This window comes from Bos indicus x Bos taurus, chromosome 29 (genome assembly GCF_003369695.1).
Source record: "Bos indicus x Bos taurus breed Angus x Brahman F1 hybrid chromosome 29, Bos_hybrid_MaternalHap_v2.0, whole genome shotgun sequence".
Classification (NCBI taxonomy): Eukaryota; Metazoa; Chordata; class Mammalia; order Artiodactyla; family Bovidae; genus Bos; species Bos indicus x Bos taurus.
Window position 1 is genome coordinate 32152548 of NC_040104.1, and position 22658 is coordinate 32175205.

Here is a 22658-nt window from a genome sequence, read left to right on the forward strand (position 1 = left end):
TCCACAAAACACCTTGTTTCTGAAGTAAAAAACAGTATTAAATGGTTCTCAGTTCTCTATATCTGTGTGTAGAGAAATTAAAAGTAGAAGGGCTGCTGGATGATCCAACTTATCAATTTGTTAAGGAACAGGACGATTAGAGTTGTGGCCAGTATGGCAGAGTAGAAAAACCCTCCACTCTCCTTCTCCCACGGACACACCAGGACCTCAACCACTGGCAGAACAAGCATCTATGAGATCAACCTAAAGACTTGTGGTGGTACGGTGGATAGAAATCCACCTGCCAATGCAGGAGACATGGGTTCGATCCCTAGTCCAGAGAGCCTCCATATGCCATGGAGCAACTAAGACCGTGTGTCACAGCTACTGGAGCCCACGCTCTAGGGCCCACAAGCCACAGCTAAGGAACCCCTGTGCCACAACTACTGAAGCCTGAGTGCTGCAACTACAGAAGCTTGTGCAGCTAGAGCCTGTGCTCAGCAACAAAGGAAGCCACGACAAGGGGAAGCATGTATATATACCACAATGTAAAGTAGCTCCCACTCACTGCAACTAGAGAAAGCCAGAGCACAACAAGGAGGATCCAGCACAGCCAAAAATAAATACATTAAAAAAAAAAAAAACTAGCCGAGAACATTTCCACAATTACAGATATAAAAAAGGAATCTAGAGACGTTATACAGTTAAGACCCATATGTCAGGGAGGCAATCCACAAAAGGAAGGATAATCACAACTGCAGAATATTCTCCACAGAATCATGGGGTCTGGGCCCCACATAAGACTTTCCAGTCCAAGGGTCCTCTACTGTCGCTCAACAGAAGAATGGATAAAGATAGGATACATATATACACTGGAATATTACTCGGCTGTAAAAAGGAACAAAATTGGATCATTTGTAGAGATGTGGATGTATCTAGATGGTCACAGAGAGTAAAGTCAGTCAGAAAGAGAAAAACAAATATCATATATGAACATTAGTATATATGTGGAATATAAAAATGGTATAATTATTTTATTTGCAAAACAGAAATAGAGATACAGATACAGAGAACAAATGTTTGAACACCAAGGGGGAAAAGGGGATGTATGGGATGAATTGGAAAGTTGGGATTGACATATACACACTATTGGTACTATGTGTAAAATATATAACTAAGGAGAACCTACTGTATAGCTAAGGGAACCCCATTCAGTGCTCTATGGTGACAAATGGGAAGGAAATCCAAATAAGAGGGAATATATGTATATGTATAGCTGATTAACTTTGCTATACAGTAGAAACAATAGGGTAAAGCAACTATACTCTGATAAAAATTAATTATAAAAACACAAACACATGGAAGCTAAACAATATGCTATTGAACAGTCAATGAGTGATCAACAGGTCAGAAAAACAAAATTTTTAAAGTAGCTGGAGACAAATGGAAACCCCGAGATCCAAAAATCTATTGGATGCAGAAAAGGTAATTCTAAGAGGGATGTCTACAGTGATACAAGTCTACCTCAGGTGAAAAAAGAAAATCTGAAAATATGCACCTAAAGGAAAGTACAAAGTGAAAAAACAAAATCCAGTGTTAGTCAACAAAAGATACAATGAAGATCAAAGCAGAAATATGCAAAATGAAGACTAAAAAAAAAAAAAACAAAACAACTAAAGAATAGATCAATGAGCTAAGAGCTGGTTCTTTGCAAAGATAAACAAAATTCATAAAACTTTAGCCAGAATAATCAAGAAAAGTGATGAAGGGCCCAAATAAATAAAATAAGAAATGAAAGAGGAGCTACAACTGACACCACAGAAATACAAAGGATTGTAAGAAATAACTGCAAATAAACATATGCCAAAAAATGGACAACCTATAAGAAATAGATAAATTCTTAGGAAGGTACAATCTCTCAAGACTGAATATGGAAGAAATAGAAAGCATGAACAAAACAGTTACTAGTAACGAAACTGATAACCTAAAATTCCCAACAACAATACTCCAGCTCCAGCCAGCCAGTTTAACAGGTGGATTATACCTAATTTTTAGACAAAAGTTAACACCTGTCCTTCTCAAGCTATTCTACAGGCTTGAAGTTTCATTTTTATATGGAATCGAAAAACCAAAACATGCAAACATAACAAAGTCAAACAGCATCACAGACGTAGAGAATAAACTTGCCAGAGGGAAGGGAGGATGAATAAAATAGGTGAGATTCAAAGGTACAAACTTCCAGTTATAAAATAAAAATAATAAGGAGGTTATAAAGCATAGGGAATATAGTCAATAATATTGTAATAATTTTTATGGTGAGAGGGTAAACAGACTTATTGTGATCATTTTGTAAAGCATAAAAATATCAAATTACTATGTCCTCCATCTGAAGCTAATATAATATTCCAAGTCAACTATACTTCATTTTTTTTTAAAAAGGACAATTATGCAAAATCTTCTCAATGACTCCATTTAGAAGGAAATACTACCACTCAACAGGTAATCCTGAGAAAGTGAAGTGAAGTCACTCAGTTGTGTCCAACTCTTTGCGACCCCATAGACTATAGCCTACCAGGCTCCTCTGTCCATGGGATTTTCCAGGCAATAGTATTGGAGTGGGCTGCCATTTCCTTCTCCAGGGGATATTCCCAACCCAGGGCTCAAATCTGGGTCTCCCGCATTGTAGACAGATGCTTTACAGAGCCATCAGGGAATCCTGAGGAGAACTAGCCAAAAATATAAACAGCAATATCATTTTTTATTGAAACAAGGGCCACTACCTTTACTATTCACCCCACTATGGTAAAAAAATCAGATTGCTTAGTGCTTAAAACCGCTCAAATGGTGGGAATTTTTAACAATATTAAGTCCTTTTCCATGAACCAACCTATAACTTTTACTTTGAGACCACTGTCATAACACCTCTTTGTTCTCTGCAGCCCTTTCCTAAAATTTTTATGCTAGGAATCTTCTTTGCAAAAGAATAGCCAGAATAAAAGCACCACAGAAAAATTAGTATCAGGAGTTACAGAAAATTCTACTGAATATTATTTGGACACTAGTATATTGATTCAAAAAGTAAATAAATGGTCATGGCAGCAGAATTCCTGAGGGGAAAAGAGCAGAAATAATTAGAGTCAAACCTGTAAGAGTTCACATTATCTGTGTTGATAACTTTTGCCTAAAATCTTCCTAGTGATGAATTTAAGGAAGATCTAACCCAACTATAATGCCAGACTTAATACAACAAGGATTAATTATACCTCATATCAGTCCAACCAATATATCTATTTCATTTATTTTTCAAAAAAATTCCCAAACTCAGACAGTTGGAGGATATAAATTTATTCAATTTCTGTGAGCTATTAACCAGTTTTTCCCAAATGTACTCTCTCTGGTTCTATATTTACTTTCTTTGTGTCCTTATCCTAGCTTATGAAGATCATCAACACTGACTGCCCTGATCAGACCAAAATCAACAAAAAAGTTATGTTTCAGGTTTTACTGAAGGGTCATCCTACTGTTTCTTAAGTCTTAAACCAAGATCTTAAGTCTATGCAGTAATCCACAATAAGACTGAATTTATAATTCTATTCACAAATCTTCTAAGGAGAAATTTAGCTCTATAAAACACAAACAGTTCCTTATCAAGGGTTCAGCAAACTTATGTGTCAAGAGACAAGTGTCAAATATTATTTTCCTTTGTGTGAGACACAGCTCTGTCTCAACTACTGAACTATTACAGTGCAGAAACAGCCATAGACAATTCATAAGTGAATAAGCATGGCTGTGTTTCAATAAAAATTTATTTACTGACACTAAAAACTTGAGTTTTATGTGAGCTGTACACATCATGAAACATTATTCTTCTGATTTTTTCCAGTGATTTAAAAATTCAAAGACCATACACAGCCCTCAGGCCATGCAGAACAGACACTGGGCTGAATTTAGACAGTAGGCTGCAGTTTGTCAGCTCCTGATCTAGGCCATGGTATAAGGTTGGGTAAAAACTTCGTAGAAGGCAATGGCACCCCACTCCAGTACTCTTGCCTGGAGAATCCCATAGACTGAGGAGCCTGGTAGGCTGCAGTCCATGGGGTTGCTGAGGGTCAGACAAAACTGAGCGACTTCACTTTCACTTTTCACTTTCATGCATTGGAGAAGGAAATGGCAACCCACTCTAGTGTTCTTGCCTGGAGAATCCCAGGGATGGGGGGAGTCTGGTGGGCTGCCGTCTATGGGGTCACACAGAGTCAGACATGACTGAAGTGATTCAGCAGCAGCAGCAGCTTATGGAAAAACCCAAACCAACTTTTGGGCCGATGTTGGCTAAGGAAGAGACATAATGTAATGAGAGATTATTAATCATGAAAAGTTATCAAAAACCAACCAACTAAAGAAAATTAAGATGATTTCTGGGAGCCTCCACCACAGCCTCAGCCACAGGCACTATGGCTTCTGGAGTAACAGTGAATGATGAAGTCACCAAAGTTTTTAATGATGTGAAAGCCTCCCGAAAGTGCACCTTTAAAAAGCAAGATGATTTATGCCAGCTCTAAAGATATCATTAAAAAGAAATTTACATGTATTATTAAACATGAAGTGAAGAAGTTAAGTGAAAGTCGCTCGGTCATGTTTAACTCTTTGTGACCCCATGGACTACACAGTCCATGGGATTCTCCAGGCCAGAATAGTGGAGGGTAGCCTTTCCCTTCTCCAGGGGATCTTCCCAACCCAGGGATCAAACCCAGGTCTCTCACGTTGCAGGCAGATTCTTTACCAGCTGAGCCACAAGGGCAAGTAAATGCACAGTCTTAACCACTGGACTGCCAGAGAAGTCCCAGCAAGATCTTTTCTGATCCACCTCCTAGAATAACGAAAGTAAACACAAAAATAAACAAAAGGGACCTAATTAAACTTAAATGTTTTGCACAGAAAACAAAAGCACAAACAAAATGAAAAGAAAACCCTCTGAAAAAGAAAATATTTACAAATGAAGCAACCAACATGGTATTTATCTCCAAAATATACAAACAGCTCATGCAGTTCCATATCAAAAGAACAAACAACCCAATCAGAAAATGGGTAGCAGATCTAAACAGACACCTCTCCAAAGACATATGGATTGTTGAAAAGCACATGAAAAGATGCTCGACATCACTAATTAATGGAGAAATGCAAACCAAAACTTGAATGAGGTATCACTTCACACTGGTCAGAATGGCCATCATCAAAAAATGCACAAAACAAAAAATGCTGGAGAGCATGTAGAGAAAAGGGCACCCTCCTAGACTGTTGGTGGGAATGTAAACTGGTACAGCCACTATGGACAATGGAATGGAGGTTCCTTAAAAAATGAAAACAGAGCTACCATATGATCCAGCAATCCCACTCCTGGGCATATATATAGGGAAAAATATAGCCTGAAAGGACACACTCACCCCAGTGTTCATTGCAGCTCTGTGTACAATATTCAGCACACAGAAGCAACCTAAATGTCCCCAAACAGGAACGGACAAAGAAGATGTGGTACATATATACAATGGACTCCTACTCAGCTACAAAATAGAACAAAATAATGCCAGGTGCAGCAGCATAGACAGACCCAGAGACTGTCCTACTGGGGGAAGTAAGTCAGACAGAGAAAGATAAATATATGATATTGCTTCACTTCAGTTCAGTTGTCACTCAGTTGTGTCCAACTCTTTGTGACCCCATGAACCACAGCACGCCAGGCCTCCCTGTCCATTACCAACTCCCAGAGTCCACCCAAATCCATGTCCATTGAGTCAATGATGCCATCCAAACATCTCATCCTCTGTCGTCCCCTTCTCCTCCTGCTCTCAATCTTTCTCAGCATCAGGGTCTTTTCAAATGAGACCAGTCTTTGCATCAGGTGGCCAAAGTATTGGAGTTTCAGCTTCAAAATTAGTCCTACCAATAAACACTCAGGACTGATCTCCTTTAGGATGGACTTGTTGGATTTCCTTATATGTGTTAAAAAAAAAAAAAAAGCCTGAAAATGAATTTATCTACAAAACTGAAGTGGAGTTACATATGTGGAAAATAAACTTATGGTTATGGGCTGGGGTGAATAAATTGGAAGATGGGTTGACACATTTTATTTGCTATTTTACAACTCATTTAATGGCAGAATACATAGTCCTTTCATGTGCATTTATAACAATATAACAGGTCATATTCTGAACCATAAAATAAATGAACTTCAATAAATATGAAAATATACAAAGTATGTAATCAGACCAGAACAGCATTAAACTAGATATCAATAGTGAGATAACTAGAAAATCTGAAAGCATCTGGAAATTTGAAAAGAAATTTTCTAAATAAACCATGGGTCAGGCTTCCCTGGTGGTTCAGCAGTAAAGGATTCACCTGCCAATGCAGGAGATGTAAATTCAATCCCTGGGTTGGGAAGACTCCTGGAGAAGGAAATGGCAATTCACTTCAGTATTCTTGCCTGGGAAATTCCATGGACAGAGAAGCCTGGCAGGCTACTGTCCATGGGTCCCAAAGAGCAGACAGGACTTAGCAACTGAACAATAACAAGAAAGAAAACTTAAGGGAAATTTTAAAATATTTCAAAATAAAAATTAAAATACAACACATCAAAATCCATGATACAGTTAAGGTGGTATTAGAGGTAAATGTGTAGTATTAAATGCTTATAATGGAAAGAAAAAATAACTAAAGTAACCTAAAATTGACCCTTTTGCAAACTACATAAAACATAAAAGCAAACCCAAAGCAAACAAAAGAAAGAAAACAAAAAGTTCTGAGCAGAAATCAACAAAACCTCATACTGTATCTCTAATAAGATCAATACAATCCATAGATCTCTAGGGCAGGGGAGGAGAGACAATTACAAATTATGAAAACCAGGAATGAAAAAATGGAAATATAACCATTGATCCCAAAGTCATTACAAGGATAATAAAAAATCTTATGAATAACTCTATATCCATTCATTCAACCACCTTACTGATATAGAGCCATTATTCAAAATACACAAACTATCAACAAATACTGAAGAATTTCGGATGGCATAGGCTTTCAGTTCTAGAAATTCTATTCAGTTATTTTTATATCTTACATCTCTCTCATTATGTTATTTTTCTTTAAATCCTTGATAGACTTGCTTGGAATAGCTTTTGAAAACTCCCTTTCTCTTAATTCTATCAGCTTTTTTTTTTTTTTTTCTGGATCTTTATGTGTAGTTTTTCCCTGGCTTTAAGCCACATTTTCAACCTTCTTTGTATGCACAGTAATTTTATTACTGGATCTTGTACACTGTAACTGTTACACTGTTAGATGTCTGAGTATTGTTGTCTCTTACAGTTTTTTTTTTTTTTTTTTTTTTTGGTGGTGGTGATTTAGTCACTAAGTTGTATCTGACTCTTGGGACCCCATGAACTGTATCCTGCCAGGTTCCTTTGTCCATGGGATTCTCCAGGCAAGAATACTGGAGTGGGTTGGTATTTCCTTCTACTAGGGATCTTCCCAACCCAGAGGTTGAACATGGGTCTCCTGCAGTGCAGGCAGATTCTTTACCAACTGAGCTACAAGGGAAGTGCTTTTTATTTTTCTTTGGCTGGGGGGGTTATATTATGAACAAATCAATTGGACTTTTTTTTAAGTGGGTCTAAAATAGCCTTTAATTTAGAGCTGGTTTAGGCTTGTTATTATGGTGTGACCTTTCTGGGGTTTTTACTGAAGTTCCCATATGTCCAAAAAAGTCTATCTTCTAATATGGCTAGTTAGAACTTGAGTATCTTCCAGACACATGTGAGCTCTTGTTCAGTCACTCAGTCATGTCCAACTCTTTGTCACCCCGAAGACTGAAGCACGCCTGGCTTTATTTTCTTGGGCTTCAAAACCACTGTGGACGGTGACTACAGCCATGAAATTAAAAGATGCTTGCACTCTTTCCATTGTTCCCCCATCTGTTTGCCATGAAGTGATGGAACCAGATACCACCATCTTCGTTTTTTGAATGTTGAGTTTTAAGCCAGCTTTTTCACTTTCCTCTTTCACTTTCATCAAGAGGCTCTTCAGTTCCTCTTCGCTTTCTGTCATAAGGGTGGTATCATCTGCTATCTGAGGTTATTGATACTTCCCCCTGCACCCTTGACTCCAGCTTGTGATTCATCCAGCCCGGCATTTCACATGATTTTGCATGTAAGTTAAATAAGCAAGGTGACAATATACAGCCTTGATGTACTCTCTTCCCAATTTGGAACCAGCCCATTGTTCCATGGCCGGTTCTAACGGTTGCTTTTTGACCTGAATACAGGTTTCTCAGGAGGCAGGTAAAGTGGTCTGATATTCCTATCTCTTTAAGAATTTTCCACAGTTTGTTTTATTTCACACAAAGGCTTTAGCATAGTTAATGAGGCAGAATTAGATGCTTTTCTGGAATTCTCTAGCTTCTTCTATGATCCAATCAATGTTGGCAATGGATGTGAGCTCTTGATGATGTTGTTGTTGTTGTCGTTCAATCGCCTAGTTGTGTCTGATTCTTTGCAACCTCATGGACTGTGGCACATTAGGACTCCCTATCCCTCACTGTCTCCCAGAGTTTGCCCAAGTTCATGTTCATTGCATCGGCGATGCCATCAGCCATCTCGTCCTCTGACGCCCTCTTCTCCTTCTGCCCTCGATCTTTCCCAATATCAGGGACTTTTCCAATGAGTCATCTATTCACATCAGATGACCAATATACTGGAGCTTCAGCTTCAGCATCAGTCATTCCAGTGAATATTCAGGGTAGATCTCCCTTAAGATCGACTGGTTTGATCTCCTTGCTGGAGTCTTCTCCAGCACCATAGTTCAAAGGCATCAATTCTTTGGTGTTCTGCCTTCTTTACAGTCCAGCTCTCAAAACCATATGTTCTTAGAATGGTTCAAATAAAAGCTCCCTATTAGTACTTTGCCCAGCCTTGTAGAACTTCACCCTATTTCTGTGTCTCATAGATAACAACATACTCAAGCCAGTCTCATGCAGATTTCTAGAGGCCTTTCTCTGGAAAGCTTTCTCACTTTTGAACTTCATCCCTCAAAATTCCAGACACTCTGATCTCCCAAAAATCGAATCTCTTTCTCCTCAAATCCACAAGACAGCTATGCTTTGCTTAGCGTCCTCCTGCTGTAAGACCTGGAAAGTATCCAGGCGAAACACGAGGGCAATTATAAGGCTATCCTAGTATTCCCTTCTCTCATGGATCACAGTTCTGCACTGATTGCTGTCCAGTATCTGAGAATGACTATTTAAGCTCTTTGGTTTAGTTTTCTAGTTGTTTAAGGCAAGAGAATACAACCAGCACCTGCAAATAGTCATGGCTAGTAGAAATGTCCATGCTTCATATATAGCTCAATGTTGTGCATTAAGCCCTCAATATGGGAGGAGTTGTTAAAAAGGGAAATTTTAAATTCCTAGTTAATACTGTGCAGGTAAAATGATAATAGAAATACATTTCAGAGATGGATAATTTTTTTAATGTAATAAAGAATGGATTGGAAGTACCAGGAGAACTGTTCAATGCCCATAATATGGTCTCCCTTTTTGGGTGGGTGGGGGTGCTGAGAGGAATGCAGGATCTTAGTTCCTTGACCAGTGACTGAACCTGTGTCCCCAGTATGGGAAGCATGAAGTCTTAACCACTGAACCAAGACATAAGTCACAGCGTGTTCTTACACGTAAGGGAAAGAGAAACAGACCAAATCTTTTGAAAACAGTTATGCATTATAGCCTATTAGTAGACTATTGTATTCTCCTTTCTGACACTGCTATTTACTATCATATAATAATCAAATTAATTTTAATTATCATGTGATTTCTGCTTTATCCCCATGTTCATCTGAAGGTTTTTCCTACATGATACAGAACAGAAATAGGAAAAGTTAACCTCAAAATCATGTTTGAGAGGACCCTCTCTTGTCCACTGATATGCAAGGAAGAAACTCGTGGAAACAGCTTTCCTAGTGTAAGCTGACACTGCCATCTCAATTAGACACCAATCCAACTGATCAGTGGACTGAGTCAGAATTTCCAAGACTAAATTTTAGAGAGGAGCAGATAACTCTGCAGAAGTACATTGATAACCCTAGACATAGTAGGACATTACCTACACCAGATTGAACAAACTGATGAGGGCAATCTAATCGTGCATATTCATCTTTTCTTTTTGGAAATTGTTGGTACTTATTTCTTCTTATTTGGCCACATCGTGTGACTTGTGGGATCTTTGTTCCCTGACTAGGGATTGAACCCAGGCCCTCAGCAGTGAAAGTGCTGAGTCCTAACTACCGTACCACCAGGTGGGGATTCCCTGTTAGTACTCTTTTAAACATTCTACTTCCTCATGAGTGTATGAGAAAACCCATTCTCTTTTGCCTTTTCCTATTACACTTGTGCCAAACATTCTTTTATTTAGTAACTTGTTCTCACCACCCCTCTGAATTCAGGTAAAATTTGTTTTTACTGAGCCACTATGTTTCATGGAAATGCAGTCTTTTGCAAAGCTGAAAATATGTACTCCTTTACACTGGGAGTTGGAAATTCCCAGTTGGACACATTGGAAAAATTGATTGTGTCATCAAGGTCATAACTGAAGGATCATATTTGAGAATACATGTCATTCAATCCAAAAGAACAAGCCACCAGTCCCTACTAAGGACACATGCATAATTGGTATTTGGAATCAAAGCCTGCAGCTTTCCTAGGCAAACAGTTTGGTATCCCTTGTTGCACTCTATCCCAGCATTACAGTAGGAAGAAAGATCACTGATTACCAGGAACAGGAGAGAGACATTTGCCCACATTTGTAGGTATATGTGTGAAACCTGATTCAAGTGAACTTCTCAAGTCGTAGTAAAAATAAGAATCTGGAACAGTAGGGACTATTTAAAATGAAATTGTAGATTCCCTATACATGCTCTAGACAGAACCTAATTTATTAAGCTTAATAGTTATTTAACACAATCTAAATCAAGATTTGCTGATTATACAACAATAAACCTTATGTGTATTAACTGATCCTTTAAACTGCACTGGATGCAAGTTAATAAGGTTAAATAACAAAAAATCACAATAAGACCCTCCTCTAAATAATCTACAGAGGTTATTTATGAGCACAAGAGGGAACCTAAATTATTCAAAACTCAGAACAAGCATAAGTTCATCGTTGAATCCTCCAGTATCATTGTAGCACACTGTTTAACAAGCACACCTAAAGATCATCTGACTCTTATGGGAATGTACCTTTCTTTGAATTGCTGTGTCCAATACTTTGGCCACCTGATGCAAAGAACTGACTCACTGGAAAAGACCCTGATGCTGGGAAAGATTGAAGGCAGGAGGAGAAGAGGACGACAGAGGATGAGATGGTTGAATGGCATCACCAACTCAATGGACATGACTCTGAGTAAACTCTGGGAGTTGGTGATGGACAGGCAGGCCTGGCATGCTGCAGTTCATGGGGTTGCGAAGAGTCAGACATGACTGAGCAACTGAACTGAACTGAACTGATGTACAATGTAAAGTTAGATGTTGACTTCTAGAAAACTGATAGAAGAGGACAGGATTTTTGTCTGGTAGAGATGCAAATGAGTTTTCATAGAGAAGACAACTCTAAAATTAAGTTTTATTGTCAGAGTGTATTAACTGAAATAATACACTAGGCTTGTATCCAACTTAGCAATGCAATTCTTAGCATTTCTTTGTTGCACTGAGAATTTTGCATGTTGGTTTCTCGCTTTTCTATTGACTGAGTTTTGTCATCCTGTTTGTTCCCATATTAATGTGCTAAATAAAACTTGTACCTGGTTCATTATCTTTATGCATGAGATAAATTTCTCAAGTAATTCCTCTGTAATCTTGAGATTTATACTTTCACAAAAGGATATGAAAATGTTCCACACAAAGGTTGGTTTTACTAAAAAATAGGAACTCAGCTGAGCTTCCAGGGACATCTTCCAGAACTTCAGTATCTATTTTTATTTCATTATAGATCAGATTAGGTATTTAATTTTCACAAGTAATCTCAAGAATAGTAATTATACTGACAAATAATAATCAACTCACCACTACCATCAATCCATAACTATACCCAACCAAAAAGAGCACCCAGAAAAACCTTCACAAACAAAACCAATTTCTTTACTACGAAAAATTATCCAAACATCCAAATCTTTTAAATCATGTGCCAACACCACTTTGATTTCCTGCCTGCACAACATGGAATCAAAGAAAGATCTACCATGAAACCTAAAATTAAAGCCTCCTAGATAATTAGATTTGAAGTCAAGCTTTCAGATACCTTTCAGTAACCAGAATAATCGAAAAACTAAACACTGTAAACTTGCCATCTAAACAAGCTAAAATAAAACTATTAATCCTATAAAATAAACAAAACTTTATAACAACATATCCAATTTCATCAGTTACAATAAGACTTTCACAAAACATACATTACACATGAGATTAATAATGGCCTTTTCATTTGGAATACATGTTTGTTAAAATATTACCTATGGCAAACTAGTGAAAGTGAAAGTCGCTCAGTCATGTCCGAATCTTTGCGAACCATGGTCTATACAGTCCATGGAATTCTCCAGGGGTAGGCTTTCCCTTCTCCAGGAAATATTCCTAACCCAGGGATTGAACCCAGGTCTCCCACATTGTGGGTGGATTCTTTACCAGCTGAGTTACAAGACAAGAGTTTGCTATATGGCAAACTAAGCCTATATACATTATACATACTAAAGAAGCCTCTTGAGTCTGTATGTTCTATTTATTCATGTATGATGAGATTTATATACAGAGCCTACACACTCACAGAAACCTGGAATATCAGATGGATACCACTATTCTACACATGCAAACAGCATTTGTAGGCTATATACTCATATGAGAATAAGTATTCTGAGGTGATACAGTCATTATAAACCAACATTTAGCTGTCCCTTATAGTAATACTTGTTAACAGAATGAATTTGAGGTGGATAATTCTCTCTTTACCTAAGTCTTAACTTGTCACTTTTTTAACATGAAAAAGGATCAAATCAATCTTCAGGATTAACATGTAACATAAATAAAATTCCATTCCACCTAAAACATAAACAAAATTATATGAAGATTTATTTTCCTAATTATACAATTATGTAATAAGAGAGCTATTACCACAGCTGACCCCCAAGTAATGTAGCTCTGTTTTCATAGGTGCTAGCAATATGAATGTCTGCTGTCTGTCCTGCTCAGATATTTGTTGTCAAAATCAAAGACTCAAAATGAGTATATCTGATTGGTAAAACCTAGGTTGCATGGATTCCCTATAAACATATGATAACCTGGAAAATGTCAGTTGTTTTTTCTTAAACTATCTTGAAAAGACAGGCTTGATTTTTTTACCCACTTTAAAATATTCAGGATAATTCTAAACTGTCTTATTTACACACTGCTATATTCTCCTCATCACGTTTTTCTGATTCTTTTCCCAGTGTATATCCCATCTACTCTGTACCTCTCCTTTTGTCTCTCTCTCCTTGCCTTCACCCTTCCTTTCCTCTTTCTTTCATGAACACACACACACTACATATCTTCTTGCTCCAGTCTACTGTAATATATGAAACAAACCACCATTATTGCCCATGGTTCCCCTCAGCAATAATCTTCTTTCAGATCAAATGATACCTTTGCATGAACTTCTCCAATTCTATCAGGTAGTACCACCTCACAAGGGCATCAAAATTATACTGTACATAGTGTATTTATTTCTAGGACAGTGTGTGACCATGTATAGCAAAGGATTCAGTTTTTTGACCTGGGAAATGCATCTTACCCATGCATCTGAAAACCATTTGCCTGCATTCAGGGTCGTCAGGAAACTCCATCGAAACAAGGAAGGGTGTCTACGGGCAGCATCTGGCAGGACTTCCTTTATATTGGTTGTTCTTCTCAAGTCATAGTCATGCATGAGAAAAGGCACCCCATCAAAACTGTAGGCATGGGGAGAAAAGGAAAATGGGAGAATTGACAGAATACAGTCAACTTGGCAGACAGGGTTCTCAGAAAGCCCATCAAGGTAAGAAGTCTAACTAAGGTTCCTTACTCCCTCCCATATCACAACAAAGGATGAAGTGCCAATAATTTACATGATATCAGTATTTTTCTGCCCTAGGGATCTCTTTGGGGGGTTTGTAAATACCATATTATTTACGGTGAAAGTGTAGCTTCCCTATCCAGGGATTTTTAGAATGAAGAAAAAAGTAATGACCTGACAGTAAGGTGACTAGGATAGTGATGAGTTAAGGCCCTGTGCTCCGTGGGGCCACACGACCAGTTCAGTTCAGTTGCTCAGTCCTGTCCGACTCTAGCAACCCCATGGACTGCAGCATTCCAGGTCTCCCTGTCCATCACAAACTCCTGGAATTAACTCAAACTCATGTCCATCCAGTCGGTGATGCCATCCAACCATCTCATCCTCTGTCGTCCCCTTCTCCTCCCGCCTTCAATCTTTCCCAGCATCGGGGTCTTTTTCAGTGAGTCAGTTCTTCACATCAGGTGACCAAAGTATTAGAGTTTCAGCTTCAGCATCAGTCCTTCCAATGAATATTCAGGACTGATTTTCTTTAGGATGGACTGGTTGGATCTCCTTGCAGTCCAAGGGACTCTAAGAGTCTTCTCCAACACCACAGTTCAAAAGCGTCAATTCTTTGGCACTCAGTTTTCTTTATAGTCCAACTCTCACATCCATAGATGACTAATGGAAAAACCATAGCTTTGACTAGATGGACCTTTGTTGGCAAAATAATATCTCTGCTTTTTAATATGCTCTCTAGGATAGTCATAGCTTTTCTTCCAAGGAGCAAGCATCTTTTAATTTCATGGCTGCAGTCACCATCTCCAGTGATTTTGGAGCCCAAAAAAATAAAGTCTGTCACAGTTTCCATTATTTCCCCATCTATTTTCCATGAAGTGATGGGACCGGATGCTGTGACCCTACTCTTCTGAATGTTGAATTTTTCAGTACTTTCTTTTTTAATATAAATTTATTTATTACAATTGGTAGCTATTACTTTACAATATTATATTGATTTTGCCATACATTGACATGAATTCGCCACAGGTGTACATGTGTTCCCCATCCTGAACATCCCTCCCACTTCCCTCCCCATCCCATCCCTCTGGATCATCCCAGTGCACCAGCCCTGAGTATCCTGTATCATGCATTGAACCTGGACTGGCGATTCGTTTCACATATGATAATACACATGTTTCAATGCCATTCTCCCAAATCATCCCACCCTCACTCTCTCCCATAGAGTCCAAAAGACTGTTCTATACATCTGTGTCTATTTTGCTGTCTCGCATGCAGGGTTATCATTACCATCTTTTTAAATTTTATATATAAGTGTTATTATACTGTATTGGTGTTTTTCTTTCTGGCTTACTTCACTCTGTATAATAGGCTCCAGTTTCATCCTCATTAGAACTGATTCAAAATGTACTCTTTCTGGGAGGAGCTAAGATGGCAGAGGAGTAGGATGGGGAGAACACTTTCTCCCTGACAAATTCATCAAAAGAACATTTAAACGCTGAGTAAATTCCACAAAACAACTTCTGAATGCCGGCAGAGGACATCAGGCACCCAGAAAAGCAACCCAAGTCTTCGAAAGGAGGTAGGAAAAAATATAAAAGACAAAAAAAGAGACAAAAGAGGGAGGGACGGAGTTCCGTCCCAGGAAGGGAGTCTTAAAAAGAGAGAAGTTTCCAAACACCAGGAAACCTTCTCACTGCCGAATCTGTGCCGAGCCTTGGAAGAACAGAGGGCAACATAACAGGGAGGAAAAATAAATAAACAATTAAAACCTGCAGATTGCGAGCCCTACAGTAACTCCCCCAGTGGAGAAGCAGCGCAGACGCCTGGGCACGCCACTAGCAAGCGGGGGCTGGGCAGGGAGGTGCGGTGTGGGCTGCATCACTTAGAGTAAGGATCTGGCCTGAATACCCCAAGCGCTACCTGAGCGAAATAATTTGGGCTAGCAAACCAGACTGTGGGATATCTACCACACCAAAAGCCAGCCCTAACCTAAGACACCGCCAGGCCTGCGCACGGAACAAAGGACTGAACAGAGATAGCCGGCTGCAGACCATCCCCCTCCAGTGACAGGCAGCCAGAGCCAGAAGCGGGAAATTGCAGCCCCAGAGAGACATTATCCATAAAACTGTAAGCAGGCTTTTTTGCTAACTAAAACTTCTTGAGGGTCTGGACGGTCAACATCCGTCTAAGAAGGTGCGCTGGTTGTACACCTAGATAACCGAGTGGCAGGGAGGCGGTAAGTGGCAGCAATTGTGCTCGCCAAACACCTCATCACCTGAGCTGCTCGGACATAGGAAGGGCACAAAACTCAGGCCCAACCAAGTCTGTGCCTCTGAGGACTACCCGAGTGCCTGAACCTGAGCGGCTTGGACCTGGGAGGTGCAAGCAGCCCAGGGCCGAACACAGATGGTTCCCGGCAGAGCAGCCTAGAGCCTGAGCAGTGTGGGCAGGGAGGCTACATGCACCGTGAACAGGGGCAGACCCAGTGTGGCTGAGGCACTGCGAGCACACGCCAGTGTTATTTGTTTGCAGCGTCCCTCCCTCCCCACAGTGCGACTGAACAAGTGAGCCTAAAGAAAAAAAAAAGTGTCCACCACCATCCCCTTTGTGTCAGGGCGGAAACCAGACACTGAAGAGACAAAAACAGAAGAAGCAATAACAGAGGGAACCGCCTTGGAGGCTACAGGCAATAGATTAAACACTGTGGTTAGTACCAACTATATAGGAAGGGGCCTATAGATCTTGTCGGACCAAAGAACTAGCCAAAAATGAACTGACCCCACAATACTCACAACAAAACCAGAGAAAGTCCTAGATATATTTTTACTATTTTTACAATCATTCTTTTCTTTTTTTTAATTTTTAAAAAAATTTTAAGTCCTCTATTATTCCTTTAATTTTCACTTTTATAACCTACTATTACTTTGCACACAAAAAAAAGGACCCTTATTTTTTAAAGCAAACTTCATATATATATTTTTTATAACTTTTGTGACCTTGTTTTTGTTTTGGTTTTGGTTTTTTTTTCTTCTTCTTCTTCTTTTCTTTAACATTGTATTTTTGAAATTCCAATCTCTACTCTAGATTTTTAATTTTAGCTTTTCAGTATCTGTTATCAATTTTGTACCTATATATTTTTTTATAATTTTTGTGACTTTTTTTTCCCTCTCTTTCTTTCTCTTCTTTTATATAACATTGTATATCTGAAATTCCAAACTCTATTCTAGATTTTTAATTTATGCTTTTTGGTATTTGTTATCAATTTTGTACCTGTATTTTCTTTATAATTTTTGCCACTTTGTTTGTTTTTGTTTGTTTGCTTGTTTTTCTCTCTTTCTTTTCCTTCTTCTTTTCTTTAACATTGTATTTTTGAAATTCCAAACTCTACTCTAGATTTTTAATTTTTGCTTTTTTGTATTTGTTACCAATTTTGTACCTTTAAGAACCCAATCTTCAGTACCCATTTTTCACTAGGGAGCGAGATTACCGGCTTGGCTGCTCTCTCTCCCTTTGGACTCTCCTTTTTCTCCACCGGGTTGCCTGTTTCTCCTCCTTAACCCCTCTCTACTCTACCCAACTCTGTGAATTTCTGTGTGTTCCAGACGGTGGAGAACACTTAGGGAACTGATAACTGGCTGGATCTGTCTCCCTCCTTTTCATTTCCCCCTTTTATCCTCCTGGCCACTTCTGTCTCCTTCCTCCTTCTTCTCTTCTCTGTATAACTCCGTGAACATCTCTGAGCGGTCCAGTTATGGAGTGCACATAAGGAAGTGATTACTGGCTAGCCCACTCTCTCCTCTATTGATTCCACCTCATCTCATTTGGGTCACCTCTAACTCCCTACTCCCTCTTCTCTGTCCATGTAATGCTATGAACCTCTCTGGGTGACCCTCATGGTGGAGAAACTTTTCATCTTTAATGTAGATGTTTTATCAATGGTGCTGTATAGAAGGAGAAGTTTTGAAACTACTGTAAAAATAAGACCGATAACTGGAAGCAAGAGGCTTAAGTACAAACCCTGACTCCAGGGAACTCCTGAATTCAGGGATCATAACTGACAGGAGCTCATCAAACGCCTCCATACATACACTGAAACCAAGCACCACACAAGAGGGAAAAAGTTCCAGGGCAAGACATACCAAGCAAATTCTCCAGCAACACAGGAACACAGCCCTGAGCTCAAAGATACAGGCTGCCCAAAGTCACTCCAAAACCATAAACATCTCATGCATCATTACTGGACACTTCATTGCACTCCAGAGAGAAGAAATCCAGCTCCACCCACCAGAACACAAACACAAGCTTCCCTAACCAAGAATCCCTGACAAGCCACCTGTACAAACCCATACACAGTGAGGAAATGCCACAATAAAGAGAACTCCACAAACTGCCAGAATACAGAAAGGACACTCCAAACTCAGCAATTTAAACAAGATGAAGAGACAGAGGAATACCCAGCAGATAAAGGAACAGGATAAATGCCCACAAAACCAAACAAAAGAGGAAGAGATAGGGAATCTACCTGATAAAGAATTCCAAATAATGATAATGAAATTGATCCAAAATCTTGAAATCAAAATGGAATCACAGGTAAATAGCCTGGAGACAAGGATTGAGAAGATGCAAGAAAGGTTTAACAAGGACCTAGAAGAAATAAAAAAGAGTCAATATACAATGAATAATGCAATAAATGAAATCAAAAACACTCTGGAGGCAACAAATAGTACAATAACAGAGGCAGAAGATAGGATTAGTGAATTAGAAGATAGAATTGTAGAAATAAATGAATCATACAGGAAAAAAGAAAAACGAATTAAAAGAAATGAGGACAATCTCAGAGACCTCAAGGACAATATTAAATGCTACAACATTCGAATCATAGGGGTCCCAGAAGAAGAAGACAAAAAGAAAGACCATGAGAAAATACTTGAGGAGATAATAGTTGAAAACTTCCCTAAAATGGGGAAGGAAATAATCACCCAAGTCCAAGAAACCCAGAGAGTCCCAAACAGGATAAACCCAAGGCGAAACACCCCAAGACACATATTAATCAAATTAACAAAGATCAAACACAAAGAACAAATATTAAAAGCAGCAAGGGAAAAACAACAAATAACACACAAGGAAATTCCCATAAGGATAACAGCTGATCTTTCAATAGAAACTCTCCAAGCCAGGAGGGAATGGCAAGACATACTTAAAGTGATGAAAGAAAATAACCTACAGCCCAGATTATTGTACCCAGCAAGGATCTCATTCAAATATGAAGGAGAAATCAAAAGCTTCTCAGACAAGCAAAAGCTGAGAGAATTCAGCACCACCAAACCAGCTCTCCAACAAATACTAAAGGATATTCTCTAGATAGGAAACACAAAAAATGGTGCATAAATTCAAACCCCAAACAATAAAGTAAATGGCAATGGGATCATACTTATCAGTAATTACCATAAATGTAAATGGGTTGAATGCCCCAACCAAAAGACAAAGACTGGCTGAATGGATAAAAAACCAAGATGCCTACATATGCTGTCTACAAGAGACCCACCTCAAAACAGGGGACACATACAGACTGAAAGTGAAGGGCTGGAAAAAGATTTTCCATGCAAATAGGGACCAAAAGAAAGCAGGAGTAGCAATACTTATATCAGATAAAATAGACTTTAAAACAAAGGCTGTGAAAAGAGACAAAGAAGGTCACTACATAATGATCAAAGGATCAATCCAAAAAGAAGATATAACAACTATAAATATATATGCACCCAACACGGGAGCACCACAATATGTAAGACAAATGCTAACAAGTATGAAAGGAGAAATTAACAATAACACAATAATAGTGGGAGACTTTAATATCCCACTCACACCTATGGATAGATCAACTAAACAGAAAATTAACAAGGAAACACAAACTTTAAATGATACAATAGACCAGTTAGACCTAATTGATATCTATAGGACATTTCATCCCAAAACAATGAATTTCACCTTTTTCTCAAGTGCACATGGAACCTTCTCCAGGATAGATCACATCCTGGGCCATAAATCTAGCCTTGGTAAGTTCAAAAAGATTGAAATCATTCCAAGCATCTTTTCTGACCACAATGCAGTAAGATTAGATCTCAATTACAGGAGAAAAACTATTAAAAATTCCAACATATGGAGGCTGAACAACACGCTGCTGAATGACCAATAAATTGCAGAAGAAATCAAAAAAGAAATCAAAATTTGCATAGAAACGAATGAAAATGAAAACACAACAAGCCAAAACCTGTTGGACACTGTAAAAGCAGTCCTAAGGGGAAAGTTCATAGCAATACAGGCATATCTCAGGAAACAAGAAAATAGTCAAATAAATAACCTAACTCTACACCTAAAGCAACTAGAAAAGGAAGAAATGAAGAACCCCAGGGTTAGTAGAAGGAAAGAAATCTTAAAAATTAGAGCAGAAATAAATGCAAAAGAAACAAAAGAGACCATCAACCAGCAAAAATCAACAAAGCCAAAAGCTGGTTCTTTGAAAGGATAAATAAAATTGACAAACCATTAGCCAGACTCATCAAGAAACAAAGGGAGAAAAATCAAATCAATAAAATTAGAAATGAAAATGGAGAGATCACAACAGACAACACAGAAATACAAAGGATCATAAGAGACTACTATCAACAATTATATGCCAATAAAATGGACAATGTGGAAGAAATGGACAAATTCTTAGAAAAGTACAACTTTCTAAAACTGGACCAGGAAGAAATAGAAAATCTTAACAGACCCATCACAAGCATGGAAATTGAAACTGTAATCAGAAATCTTCCAGCAAATAAAAGCCAAGGTCCAGACGGCTTCACAGCTGAATTCTACCAAAAATTTAGAGAAGAGCTAACACCTATCCTACTCAAACTCTTCCAGAAAATTGCAGAGGAAGGTAAACTTCCAAACTCATTCTATGAGGCCACCATCACCCTAATACCAAAACCTGACAAAGATCCCACAAAAAAAGAAAACTACAGGCCGATATCACTGATGAACATAGATGCAAAAATCCTTAACAAAATTCTAGCAATCAGAATCCAACAACACATTAAAAAGATCATACACCATGACCAAGTGGGCTTTATCCCAGGGACGCAAGGATTCTTCAATATCCGCAAATCAATCAATGTAATACACCACATTAACAAATTGAAAAATAAAAACCATATGATTATCTCAATAGATGTAGAGAAAGCCTTTGACAAAATCCAACATCCATTTGTGATAAGAACTCTCCAGAAAGCAGGAATAGAAGGAACATACCTCAACATAATAAAAGCTATATATCACAAACCCTCAATGGTGAAAAATTGAAAGCATTTCCTCTAAAGTCAGGAACAAGACAAGGGTGCCCACTTTCACCATTACTATTCAACATAGTTTTGGAAGTTTTGGCCACAGCAATCAGAGCAGAAAAAGAAATAAAAGGAATCCACATTGGAAAAGAAGAAGTAAAACTCACTGTTTGCAGATGACATGATCCTCTACATAGAAAACCCTAAAGACTCCACCAGAAAATTACTAGAACTAATCAATGATTATAGTAAAGTTGCAGGATATCAATCAACACACAGAAATCCCTTGCATTCCTATACACTAATAATGAGAAAACAGAAAGAGAAATTAAGGAAACAATTCCATTCACCATAGCAATGGAAAGAATAAAATACTTAGGAATATATCTACCCAAAGAAACAAAGACCTCTATATAGGCAACTATAAAACACTGGTGAAAGAAATCAAAGAGGACACTAATAGATGGAGAAATATACCATGTTCATGGATTGGAAGAATCAATATAGTGAAAATGAGTATACTACCCAAAGCAATTTATAGATTCAATGCAATCCCTATCAAGCTACCAACGGTATTCTTCACAGAGCTAGAATAAATAATTTCACAATTTGTATGGAAATACAAAAAACCTCGAATAGCCAAAGCTATCTTGAGAAAGAAGAATGGAACTGGAGGAATCAACCTACCTGACTTCAGGCTCTACTACAAAGCCACAGTCATCAAGACAGTATGGTACTGGCACAAAGACAGAAATATAGATCAATGGAACAAAATAGAAAGCCCAGGGATAAATCCACACACATATGGCCTTATCTTTGACAAAGGAGGCAAGAATATACAATGGATTAAAGACACTCTCTTGAACAAGTGGTGCTGGGAAAACTAGTCAACCATTTGTAAAAGAATGAAACTAGAACACTTTCTAACACCATACACAAAAATAAACTCAAAATGGATTAAAGATCTAAATGTAAGACCAGAAACTATAAAACTCCTAGAGGAGAACATAGGCAAAACACTCTCCGACATACATCACAGCAGGATCCTCTATGACCCACCTCCAAGAATATTGGAAATAAAAGCAAAAATAAACAAATGGGACCTAATTAAACTTAAAAGCTTCTGGACAACAAAGGAAACTATAAGCAAGGTGAAAAGACAGCCTTCAAAATAGGAGAAAATCATAGCAAATGAAGCAACTGACAAACAACTAATCTCAAAAATATATGAGCA

The 22658-nt window shown here is 38.3% G+C and overlaps 1 protein-coding gene across 1 annotated transcript in view; it reads right to left on the bottom strand.

The window, feature by feature from the left end:
- The window catches only part of LOC113886063 (glycerophosphodiester phosphodiesterase domain-containing protein 4-like), a 110789-nt gene that overhangs the window by 44481 nt on the left and 43650 nt on the right, over positions 1–22658 (bottom strand). The window contains exon 10 of the mRNA XM_027531998.1: positions 13839–13995. Within this exon, the coding sequence (XP_027387799.1) occupies positions 13839–13995 (157 nt within the window). The remainder of the gene's footprint in view (positions 1–13838; positions 13996–22658) is intronic.